At 34.4% G+C, this 12,660-nt stretch overlaps 1 protein-coding gene and 2 long non-coding RNA genes across 3 annotated transcripts; all 3 read right to left on the bottom strand.

Moving 5' to 3' along the window:
• Nucleotides 1–1,411: 1,411 nt before the first annotated feature.
• Nucleotides 1,412–3,169, bottom strand: LOC110751741 (uncharacterized). The gene is made up of 3 exons (XM_021952279.2): nt 2,771–3,169; nt 2,465–2,635; nt 1,412–2,047 (listed from the first exon to the last, which is right to left on the bottom strand). The coding sequence occupies exons 1-3, from the start codon at nt 2,864–2,866 to the stop codon at nt 1,964–1,966; spliced, it is 351 nt and encodes a 116-aa protein (XP_021807971.1). The 5' UTR covers nt 2,867–3,169; the 3' UTR covers nt 1,412–1,963.
• Nucleotides 3,170–8,035: 4,866 nt separating this feature from the next.
• On the bottom strand, nt 8,036–10,095 carry LOC110751510 (uncharacterized). The gene is made up of 4 exons (XR_015825639.1): nt 10,053–10,095; nt 9,797–9,894; nt 9,490–9,656; nt 8,036–8,135 (listed from the first exon to the last, which is right to left on the bottom strand). It is a non-coding gene; the product is annotated as an uncharacterized LOC110751510 (long non-coding RNA).
• Nucleotides 10,096–10,713: 618 nt separating this feature from the next.
• Nucleotides 10,714–11,572, bottom strand: LOC148293108 (uncharacterized). Its single transcript, XR_015825642.1, has 2 exons — nt 11,174–11,572; nt 10,714–11,098 (listed from the first exon to the last, which is right to left on the bottom strand). It is a non-coding gene; the product is annotated as an uncharacterized LOC148293108 (long non-coding RNA).
• Between the last annotated feature and the right edge of the window lie 1,088 nt (nt 11,573–12,660).

Here is a 12,660-nt window from a genome sequence, read left to right as displayed (position 1 = left end):
GATTGCAACTTTTCGGGGGGAGGGAAGAAGAATGACAATAAGCATAAAATGAGGATCCATATCCTTACTAATTCATTATATTGTGGAACCATATCTTTGTAAAATGAGGATTTATAACATTATGAATTGGATGAACCTTAACTTTGTAATCCCTATCCATAAAGTGTAACTCGTGACCCAAATCTTGTAATGTACATGTTTATAGATTCTCTTTACAACGTTATGATACCCTCATATCCCAAATTTGTAAAATTATCCCTTAATCTTGTAAACCCTCATTTTTACTAAAATAAGGACCTAATTTACATCTTCAAGGTCGCAATTACCAATTTCTTGTAATGTGGATCCATATTCTTGTAAAATGAGGATTTACAACATTATGGATTCGGTGAACCCTAATGTTGTAATCCTGGTTCAAAAACTTGTAAATCGCTACCCAAATCTTGTAACTTAAAAGTTTTGGGATTCTCTTGTAATGTTATGGTACCATCATATCCAAACTATTGGGATCCTAAGGTCCATACTTACTAATTCCTTGTAATGTTGATCTATGTCCTTATAAAATGGGAATTTACATGGGAAGCTAGGGGATTGGTAACTTTCTTCTCCTTACCTCATTTAGTACTTTATTATGTTACAATACATATATCAAATTTTGAGTATTTTGGTTGAAGTTACACATATTATATGTAAATACTATATTTATGAGTGGATATTGTTATTTAACAGTTTTTTTATAAATAGGAAGAGGAAACCTATATAACAAGGATATGAACCAAAAATCAAAGGAGGATCATAAGGGAAATTCTTGTGAGAACATGAATATGAGGATGACAATATATTAATTTATTTGTTTAAGCATAGAAATAAGTTCGTAAAAGCATATTTTGAATATCGTACGAGTCATATTCAAGAAATAATAAATAGTTTTAGTTTTAAGACATTTGTCTCAAATTATTTTAGAATTAGCTTGAATTCTAAAATTTCGTACATGAGAAGCGAATGAGAGGGTAACTCAATCACTTTCTTCACCTACCTCAGTTTGTATATGAGTTGGTGTGCCTAGGATTATATGTAAAATTCATTGATAGGAAGGTATTAAGGAGCCATTGCTTACCAAATTGGTTGTATATCATTGAAGTAGGATGTGAGATGGTTGGTCCAGCTTTTGGTGGGGTTATTGCTCAAAGAGTGTTATTTCGAGAAGCGAGAGGGTTTGGATTGAGCATGGAGACACTACTGGATCATGAGAAATCCCTAAGTGAAGCTTCCAAGGTTCTGAAAGGAACTCAAAAATGCCAAAGGTTTAGAATTCCAGAAACAAAATTGTAGCCCTCAGAATAAAAATAATCTCACTTGTCAAATTAGCTTAGGGAAACTAACACAAAATTGCTACAATGCTGCTACGGTATCCATGAACTGTACCTCCCAATCTGTTTTATAAATTGTTTGCCATTCTCCTCTACCTTACCTAACATTTTAGCAGATGAGAAAAAGAAAAAGAAAAAGAAATGCTTACCAGAACAGCAGTGACAACTGTGAAGGGTGTAGCAACTGCATGGAAAATGTTCTTGATGTTTAGTACTATGTGAAAAGTTGTTTGTCCCAGAATAGGAGGCATTATAAGTTATGCCTACTCATTTTCACTGGAGGTTTCAAATTGAGTGGCAAATGTGAATTTCTGTTTTCGCTGCTATAATACAAATATTTTAACCATCCTTTCAGATGAATCTTATCATTGTGGGGATAAAATAGACAATTCTAAATTTGGGGCAGATCCTGGGTTGCCTAGTGAAGCTGCCTCTGGAGTAAAAACAGGTCCAAATGGAGGAAACACTGGTACACCAGCATTCTGCTGCAAGAAATGCCGAAGAATTGTTGCATTGCCGAAGAAATCTCTTCTTTCTCCTTACTTTTATCCAATGGGCTCTCAACCACAAGGGTTAAGTGAAATGCAGAAATGTTAATGGGTATGGGCTTTCTTCTCAATACTTGACTTACTAAGTACGAGTGAACCAACTACAATGAGCAGGGCACCTGCAAACCACTGTCAAACAAGCCTTCTCATCATCAGATACGCAAAAGAAACAAGTCAAGAAACATTTTCTCAAGGTTCTTATAATGAACAATCATTATAATTTATATATATGCAGCAACAGAAATGCATAACAGCAATCACATCTGTAGTGCTCCGAAACCGGAATGAAAATCTTTGGTGCAAACACTCCACCATTTAACAATGTCATTCGTTTATTAAATTATATGCTTCACATTCAAAATCAAAATTGGATGCCTCTTATAAGTAACTTGACAGAGTTAATAATTTTGGCCAATTTGATCAAATTGGATGGATCCTTGGAATGTCAAACACTCATAACTCAGAAAGAAGCATATCCTAAGCAAGCATATCAAAATGAATAGATAGTGTGAGTTGGTCCAATATCATCAGCATGTATTGATTTACCTGAAAAGATAAGGGTTCTTGGAACAAAAAGTATCCAGCTAGACCAGAAGACAGGAAGTTTGCAGCAAAATTTGTGACAGTAGCTTGCAGAGAAGACAGAGCTTTAAGGCTGTTCACATAACATCCCCACATTGTCGCATTCAACAATATCACCAAACCATACCTAACAATCTGTTCAAACAATAACAATTACAAATCAAGCTTTCGTTGACCCAAAAACAAAACAAAAAAAATTACAAATCAAGTAGAATTTTGCGATGTAAATCCAACGGTCTTAAATTCATCAAGTGTGCAAGGGAAAGGCACCTGAGGAGTGATGAGCTTCGCCGAAACGGCAGCCAGAGCGGCGTTCAGGCCGGCTGAGATTGCCCACGCGTAGCCCTTCTTGTTGTTACCCTCCATCAAGCCACCAAACTCTTCAATTTTGCAGGGTGAAGGAAATTGGGTCGAGAAGATTTTGACTGGGGGGAGCGGACGATGTCGTTTTTCCGAATCGTGAAACGGCGTGACTGGGGGGAGCGGACAAGTCACGTGAAACTTGAAAACATGTAATCTCAACTTGACAGTGAGGCGGCGAAAAGAGGAGCAAGGCGGAGGCGCTAAGTTTTTCACGAAGAAGATCAGATCTGACTTAACTTCTTTCACTAAACGACACCGTTGCCTCTTCTGTTTCTATTTTAAAAAAAAATTCTGATACGCCTGTCCCTTTTGAATGAAACTCATTGTTTTATTCAAGTCTAGCTTTTTCAAAAGCAAGTAGTGCCATTATAAAGCCCAACAAAAAAAGCCCTGAATAATAAGAGTATGCGTTATTAATGTCCACTTAATAACACGTTTAAGACCTTTTTTTTTTCAAAATAATACTGATTCATAGGTTATATTAAATAAATTTGTACAATGATTAATATTGGGCTCAAGTAATCTGTATTTTTATATTCACTCTATAAAATAATATATACTCAAAAAGCTTACGCTTCAATGCCTCAAGGCTTACGCCTCGCCTTATGGGACAAAAAACGCATTGCTTTTACGCCTCGTCTTTCAAAACATTGATTTCAAGGGACAAAATGATGGAATTTGAAAACATTGAGAAAATGCTTCCTTGATCCGTGTTATATGAGGTTTTGGTGCGAACTTAGAAAACATTGCATTAGAAAATGCCTCAAGGTTTTGTTTTTTTCATTTTCTAATGCGAACTTAGTTTAGTTGCTGAAAATATCGTTCTGCATAACATGATAAGTTGTTATAGGATAAGTTGAGTTTTGACCATATAATATGAACAAAATCCCTTATTGGGAAAGTAATTACTCTTTCATCTGTTATATATCAGCAAGCAAATTTCCTTTTTGTTTTTTTAAAGTTTTTATATATTTTTTTTTATTTAAAGAAAATTATTAGTTACTGTTATAGCTAGCTAGCTAGCTAGTTCTTACCTGACAGAATCCGACCGGGGGCCATGATGGACATTGAAGAAAATTTCTGTTTGAAATATTTGTTCCCTCTGGTTGTACAGTAGAGTTGAGAAACTTTTAGCCACATTCATTCCTTTAATAGTCATGTTCATTTGTGAATTGTTAGTACCTGCATATATATAGCAGCAAGCAAAGAATGTTAATCCCCTTCCCGCCTATGTAGAGTTGAATTTTTCTGATTGTGAAAAACTCAAGGACTAGGGTGATTGTTTTCTTTTTGCCATATACAAGATGGGATTTTCTTTTTCAAAAATCCATGTCCATGTCCGAGACTTCATAATGATGGAACTCAACTATGGAACTCAAAATGATTAAGTTTGGTCATGTGGTTCTATAGGTTTAGCAAAATCAAATTGAATAATTCAAGGACCAGTGTGATTGTTTTCTTCTTGCCATACAAGATTAGAGTTCATATATATATATATATATATATATATATATATATATATATATATATATATATATATATAATTTCTTCTTCCCCAAGGTTCTGATAGTTTTTGTTTTCTTTCTTTTTATAAGAAAATTCCATGTCCAAGTTTTACGAGGAGAGGAAAGAGATAGAAATAGAATTTCACAGCTGTAATACTACTTCATAGTTCTAAAAAAAATTACTTTTATAGTTCTCTAAATTTTTTTTTTAAAAAGAAGTTCTCTAAAAAAAGAGGGTTATTTTACTCAAATGCTCCTCAAACTTATACCCGATTTACATTTTGGTCTCTCAACTAAATTATTCGTTCACATGGTCCACAACTCAATTATTCGATCCATTGGTCTTATTGTTACATTTTGTCAATGTTGCCGTCAAATGTAACAGTAGGACCAATAATGGACCAAATAATATAGAGTTTATGAACCATTTAAATGAATAATTTAGTTGAGGGACCAAAATGTAACTCATGTATAAATTTACTGACCATTTGAGTAAATAACCCTAAAAAAATGATTTCATACTGATCTCACCAAATTACACCCAAAATATAAAAACCAATTTTCATTTTAAAAGTTATCAAACCAAACATGCATGGATATATCTAAATGGATTATGATGGAAATTATCCAACCAAAAAAGAAAAAGAAAACCAGTTTTTATTATAAAAGTTATCAAACCAAACTTGCAATATATCCAAATGTGCAAAAGGTATATCTAAACAGGTAGGATATGGTATGTATATCATCACCGGATAATTCAACAAAATCGACTTGATTACGTATTTGTGTTTTCATTCTTTAATATTGAATACTCTTTTTTTTTTTTTCCAAATTTTTAGTTATTGAATATTAGAAATTATTTTTTGGGCCTAAAATCTAGGAAGCAAAGAAGTCGGTTTCCTAAGTCAATATAACTAGGTAGAACCTTCAAACCTTTTCATAAAAATGGACAGAAAAAAATGTTGGAGCAGTTACATTTGAGACTTCTCACCCTAGTAACATAAGTCGATGTTCGTTGCAACACTTTCTTTTTTTTTTGAGATCAAAGTTAGGAGAAGGAGTTGCACCGAATTTCGAGTTAAGTTACTTTCGGTGAATTTCAACTTCATTTCAACTCTCCGCGACAAGAAGCATAGCTAAGGTAAATGTGCACTACTGAGTGTTTCTTATTGCATGATTCTCAATTTGATGTTGCTATTGGTTTCTATGAATCTTGAAACTCTGGGTTTTTCATTCTTATGTAACTGTTTTGTTTTGTTTTGTTTTTTTTTCTGGTTCAAGTTGTTCTTTCACGGTTTTTAATGCTTTGGAATCTGAAAACTCCATCTGGGAATTTTGAGATGCTACCCTGCTGCTCATTTAGGTATATGATGCTTTTGACATGATATTTATGAGTTTTCTCAAATTGGTTTTGATTTCTTTGAGTCTGTCAAAATGATTAAGTTTGGTCTCGTGGTTCCATAGGTTTAGCAAAATCAAACTGAATAACTCAAGAACTACTATGATTGTTTTCTTTTTGTCATACACGATTAGGGTTCATACATCATTTCTTCTTCCGCAAGGATTAATTCTTATGGTTTTTATCTCACCAACACACCCAAAATATTTATAAATAAAAAAAAACCAGTTTTCATCTAAATGAAAATGGGACTTGCAAACAAAAATGGTGTACTAGCCATTTTTGAAAATGCAAATTATGTGTCAACCTTCCACTTTTGTTCTTTATTTATTTATTTATTTATTATTTTTAAAGTCGGATAAATACAACATTTAAATTAGATCAACAACAATCTTCTCATTTAAATTATCCAAACCAAAATATACAAAAACAGTTTTCATTTTAAAAGTTATCCAACCAAAAATATTTTATATTATTTTCATTATTTTAATATTTTCTATTTTTTAATATTCTCTTTTCCAATTTCTCTTTTCATTGAATATTTGAGTAGACATTGTTTAAGTTTCCCATTTTTTATCAGACATTGCTTTTTAGGTGACGAGCTTTCATTTTAAGCTGTTTTCTTGCATCCAACTTCTTGTTTAACTCACAACGTACATTCAACCGAAACAAAGGCAACTGCCAATGGAAGCCCAAAACAAAGATGAGATAATCATATTTCCATAAACATAATCAAGCAAATATAGCGATGGCTTAACTGCCACTCGCCAACTGTAATTAAATTATCGTTTCTATACCTCCTCCTACCGGTCGCTATCGCTCTTCCTCCGTTGGCTGTCCACCAATTGATGAGGAAATTTTTTCCACATTTGCTAAACTTCATTCCAAATTGCAGTTCAACATATTTAACATTGAAATGATGATATTCAACAACTTATTCCTTAATACAACTCATTCTCCATCTCTATTTCCACTCTAGTATATCATCTACAATGGTTTCCAGACTTCCCTTCACTTAATTCTTTTCAGCCTCACGGGCAAAAGGAGAAGGACCGCATTCAGAATGCCTGAATTGGCGGAAATAAATACATGGTATAAAGGAATGTTATGAAACTATTACATGCAAGAAGCATCACTAATTTGGATGCAAATTTCATATACATTGTCAGTATCGTACAACTACCATTTTTATTATCCAGGTTCATCATATCTTCCGACATTTGATTCTTTAACCAGACTTTTCGCATTCAGAAGCAGGAAACTATGAACCAACCTAGTAAATTCTCTCAGCTGTGGAGACGGGACGAAGGAAGACAACAATGACTGTGATGTTGTCTTTGCTTTCACGCTCTGCTGCTTCTGTCGCCAATCTCTTGGAGCACATTCCAGGCTCTTTCACAGTGTCCTTGATTATGCTTACAACCTCTGCATTGCTCACAACATCCCACAATCCATCACTTGCCATTACCTGACAAACAAAAATGTTTTTTCTCAAAAACGTAAGAGTAACAAAAAAGAGTAATTGTAATTTAGATTGAATATCTTAAGCAACCAGATTATTTGTTTTTAGACAGAAAACTCAATGTAGGTTACGTTATGTTGCCTACCAGCATGAAATGTCATTGTCAAAAATAAATAATTTTCCAGTATTTTGAACTTCATGGAACATTTTGACTCGTAACAGAGCTCTCTGAGATTTTTTAAACAGCATCCAGCAACATCGAAGACCAGCACTATCAGAATATGCTAAGTTTATGACATAGAACTTCCCAGTCAATATTTTTGTAATCTATGGACAACTGCTTACATGTGTATGGCCTCCAAGATTCCATCATGGTATCACATTCAAACTTATAAATGAACAACAGTCTTATTCTTACCCTGTATTTAAGGTGAAAAAATGATTATCACTGACAAGATACCAGAAAAGCCCTTATGACAAACATAGAATAATAGTTATGGACAGGAAGACGTGCAATATTTTGTGGTGTCTGAGCAGTAAACAGGATGAAAGATGATTACGGTGGTAATTGTAGAAGGTTATATTCAAGATGCATGTATGCCGATAATTAAATCATAGAGAAAGAAAGCTTCAAATGTTGATCACAAAGTAAAATCTACTTGAAGCTCTACATGCAAGAAGCATATTCAGAAGTTGTTCTTTCCTCATTCATGTTATATTCTTTCCAAAACCTAACTATTAGTTTTAAAAAATCAATTCATATATCTGTCACCAAACTTAATATCTATTTATCAAAATCTTATTTCTTACCAAATACTCATCCTCTACCGAAAGAATAGTTTCAGTTATCTCAGGTTCTGCGGTTACAGCAGGCTTTAGATCATCATCCCCTATTGAACGAGTGACCTGTTGAAAAAAATAATTTAAAACATGCACATATACAGCATTTTAATAAGGTATCGCCCGTTCACTGCCATGATGCCATCTTCAGGTGGCAAAGGGAATAATCCAAATACATGTTACTGTTAGGCTAAAAATTTAAATGTAATACAGGTCATAAGTTTCTGAAGCATATCTTTCCAAGAGAGGGAAAAAAAAAAAAAAAACTGATTTGATGCAGTACACCAGAATTTTCTTCACAAGTTCCTTCAAAAAGGAAAACCCATAAATGTGGGCTGATTAAAACTTATAAGAAGCCATCTTCCTAAATAACAGCAGAATTAACAGTACTGGCACAACCAACCTAAAGATCTACCCTTATACAAATCGTCATGTAAAAAAGAGATGTCAGTGTCGTCATACAGCTCAAGATCAAGAAAACTCATATCAAGCATTACTTTTATATTCTTATAAAACCCACATCAATAGTCAACGGACCCCATGCTGTAGGCAACTTACATCATTGGTCAAAAAAGCTAGCAGTTTAGCACATATATTTGTAGAAACAAATCATTCATAATCTCATACCAAATTATAAATCGGAGTTCAATGAACGATTTTTCATAAACAAAGAAGACCTGTCAGTCTAATTTTTTATTAACTCTGCTACAAAACCTTTCCTCTTCTGAAAAATGAACTTTCTTTGTAAAAGTCAGCAAGAACTCCTCTGTCATAGATCAACCAAAAACGTTGGTTTCAAATTTTATTTTCCATTTTCTTAGAAGAAATATGTGCAAAACCAACATGATAACAAGTTGTACTGCAAAACTGTACAAGTCTCAACAAAGTTGCAATTATTTTATTTCAAAATTAGAATTGTACAGAACGGATTAATTTCTTTGGTAGCTGTTCATGTATAAAATAATATATGAGCTCTATCTAAGTGGCCCGTATGTGCCTTCAAAGAAAATCTTACTTTGACATTACAATGGAAGATTATTATATTTGCTTTTCCTCTCCGCCAGATTTTGTAAATTGTCTATTTTTTTCTGAACTGATTCTAAAAGTTCTACCAATTAACTCAGAAAAAAGGTTTGTGTGCGAGCATTAACATGTATAAATCTGTATGTGTGTGTGTGTGTGTGTATATATATAAATATGTATGTAGACATACACACGTGTGTGTGTGTGTGTGTATTTATTGTGATACTTGATACCCAGGTGGTTCAATACAGAGGGTAAAATGACAGAGCCCATTAAATCATAAAATCACAATCACAATTAGTTCACACATTCCCTCTGTTAATGGTAGGGCTGATACTAAGATGATCTGAACTCATAAAATCACTCAGAGAAAATCACAGAAGCAACTAAGTCATACCTAATTGGACAGCAACCACGAGCACCTGATTGATATTCGGACTCCATTCTTCCATGTGTAATTTCTCAGATAAGTTCGGAGGCTCAAAGAATTCGAAGAAATACATGTAATTGGGTGGCTTTGCATGTGCGGCAACCAGTTTTGCTATTCCCGGATGATCAAGCTTACTTCAATGTTCATATATACTCGAATTCATATACTCGAATCATACACATAAATAGATTCATATGCATACATACATATACAGAACTATATCCTCACAGCATTGAAACATGTAATGTGAATTATACATGAATTATAAACATACCATAGCAATTGCAGCTCCTTGTGGAGTAGAGAAGATGGGTTTCTTCACAGCAACTTTCTTTCCATCCAAAATTGCTTCATATACAACGCTCTCAGCCCCTACACACACAATCAGCACCAAAAAGCATACCGGAAAATAACCAATTAATAAATTAATTAGAAATATCGAAAAGAAAAGGCAAGTGGCGATAGGCATTAGGCATTAGCCAAACAGAGCCTTAGCCTGAACTGGAAAGAGGAAAAGGAGTGTGAGTTACCTCGGGCAATTGGTTTGAGGAGAGTGTAAGAGGAAGGTGGAAGATGGAGAGGAATGGAATTGCTGCTGCAGCAACCTCTAATGCACGCGTTGGGTTCCATAATTTCAAGCCCCATCTCTCCAAAACACACACACACACACACACTCTCTCTCTCTCTCTCTCTCTCTGGCGTTGTAAGTCGGTGTGGCGAAGAAGAAAGAAAGCAGCAGCAATTAAATTACGAAAAGGGCGTGTACGGGTTTGTTTTTTTTCAAGGAGGTCTGCTGTTAGGAATTTTCGTTCTGCTACCGTATGAAACTCAATAGTACAAATTCAACCTGCGATATTTTGTTTTGTTTTTTCTGTAATTTTTACTTTATTATCGTCAAGTTTACTGGATGCCTAAGTTTTTTTTATCTGAGTCCTATGCATAAAGATTATTTTCGTATCACTTTAATACATTCATTAGTCTCACCGTCATGTTTTCCGTTAAATAATAATGTGATGTTATTACGTGAACTCACCCATATTTTGGTACGTGGACTAAATAAAGAAAATATATTTAATTAATTAAATAATTTTTTAAATATTTACAAAATCTAATTTTTTGTTAAAATTTTATTAAAAAAATCCATTTTAGATTGAATTTGAAATTTTATAAAAATCGAAAGATATAACAGAATTTGAACGGAATTGAACAATATATACAAATTAGGGCTGGACACGGTCCGGTTTGGACCGGTTTTTAGTTAAATTTAGAACCTGAACCGTACTGTTCATCCAGTTCGGTCCGGTCCGGATCTCATAAAAAATTAATTACTCAACCGATCCAATCCGGACCTGTTAAAATCCGGTTCGGTTCCGATTTTTCCGGTTTGGACCGGCAACAGTTTTTAAATTTTTATTTTTACAATATTAAGTGACGAGTAGTTTGGCCATTGGGTGCTTCGTCTCCATCAAGACCACCTTAAGTGACGAGTTTCAGGGGCAAGTCATCACCTTAGTATCCATCAAGACCACCTCATTAGTCATTTGTCGGCGCATGGTTGAAGGAAAAAAAACCCAAACTTCATATTTCAGTAATAAAAACAAAAACAAAATTTTTGCTAAGATTGGATATGGATATGCTCTGAGATACTGACCTGAGTAAGCATATGGCAGGAGGAACGTCACCGTCGTTGCTGCTGAGCTGAGAGCGAATCGACGAATCTGTACAAGAAAAACCAGATCTGAACCTTAAAAGATACCCAAAAAAAACTATCCAGCAAAATAGATCCAATCGATGCCCAGTAAGAAACAAAAAGAGAAATCAGACAGAGATGAGAGGAGAGGAAGAGGAGAAGAAGATAAGAAGAAGTTGACGCTAGGTTTTCTTCAGGAGAGAAAGAGAGAAGAAAAAAGAAAAAAAGAAAAAGAGAGAGAGAGAGAGAGAGAGAAAAAGGGAAAGGCAACGAGAGAGAAAATGGAAGGAAAAAAAAAGAGCATGCGGCTAGGGTTTGGATTTGGAAGAATGAGATAGTGAGAGGAAATAGACATGTGGCTAGGGTTTGAATTTTGGCTGAGGTGATATTAATTAAAAAAGGTAGGCTATTAAGAAAATTAAAATATAAAGTGTTGGGCTTGAGATATTGATGATAGGTTTAGGCCCAATTATTTGGGCTTCAAGGTGTGAGTGAATGTTGAGGTAAAATAAGGCCCAATGTATATATAAAAATTAAAAATTAAAAATTAATTATATTAAATCCGGTCCGGTTCGGCCCGGTCCGGTTTTTGGAGGTATGAAACCGGAATTGGAATCGGTCCAAACCGGTCCGGTTTGATTTTTTGACCGGTTGTTGACTTTTTAGTCAACTCGGTTTTTTTCCCGGTTTTCTCGGTGCGGTTCGGCTCGGATTTCCGGTTTACCGGTTTGAATGCCCACCCCTAATACAAATAGAAGGAGCAAATGGGCCTCAGGAGTTTGTGGTTTTGGGATTGGAAGAGCTGTAATAATTTTCAGCACACCCAAACTTTTGTATTAAAAAAAAATAAAGTATTCCTCAAAGTTATAATAGGGTTAGTTTAGCCGTACCTATATAATTAAGAGGTATTTATTCTCAAGTCCCTCATTTTGGTAGGAATATAATTCATATATACGGAATTTTTATGTACCATATGTCGTCACCAATAAGCAAATGAAAATAATCAACATCAAAACAGAGAAATTCAGATTAAAACAAGTAAGTCATTATAAGCATGGATCGAGTGTGTTTTGACATGGGACTCTAAAAATTTTCTTCAACTGTGAAAGTGCATCACCCTTTCATCTTCGGTAGCGAAACCGTATAAATAACATCTAAAGAACTTATGAGCAAAAGCACTTTCATATATGTTGGTAGACTGAGTCACCAAGTGATTTTGCTAAAATCACTTCTATGGAAGCAATCACAAAACCAGCTCTTGACACAGCTCCGTTCTCCTCCTTCCTTCAAGTGGTCGATGTGGAACAATGGGTCAATACCCTGTCTTGAAGAAATCTTTGCTGTCTTTGTGCTTCAATGCAAGTACATCTAAATCCTCTCCGGCCAAGATTAAATCCGAGGACAATCGTTTAATTAGTTTAAGTGAGATCCTATATTATAAAAACATA

This window comes from Prunus avium, chromosome 7 (assembly GCF_965620075.1).
Source record: "Prunus avium chromosome 7, drPruAviu1.hap1.1, whole genome shotgun sequence".
Lineage (NCBI taxonomy): Eukaryota > Viridiplantae > Streptophyta > Magnoliopsida > Rosales > Rosaceae > Prunus > Prunus avium.
This window is presented reverse-complemented; position numbering and strand designations above follow the sequence as displayed.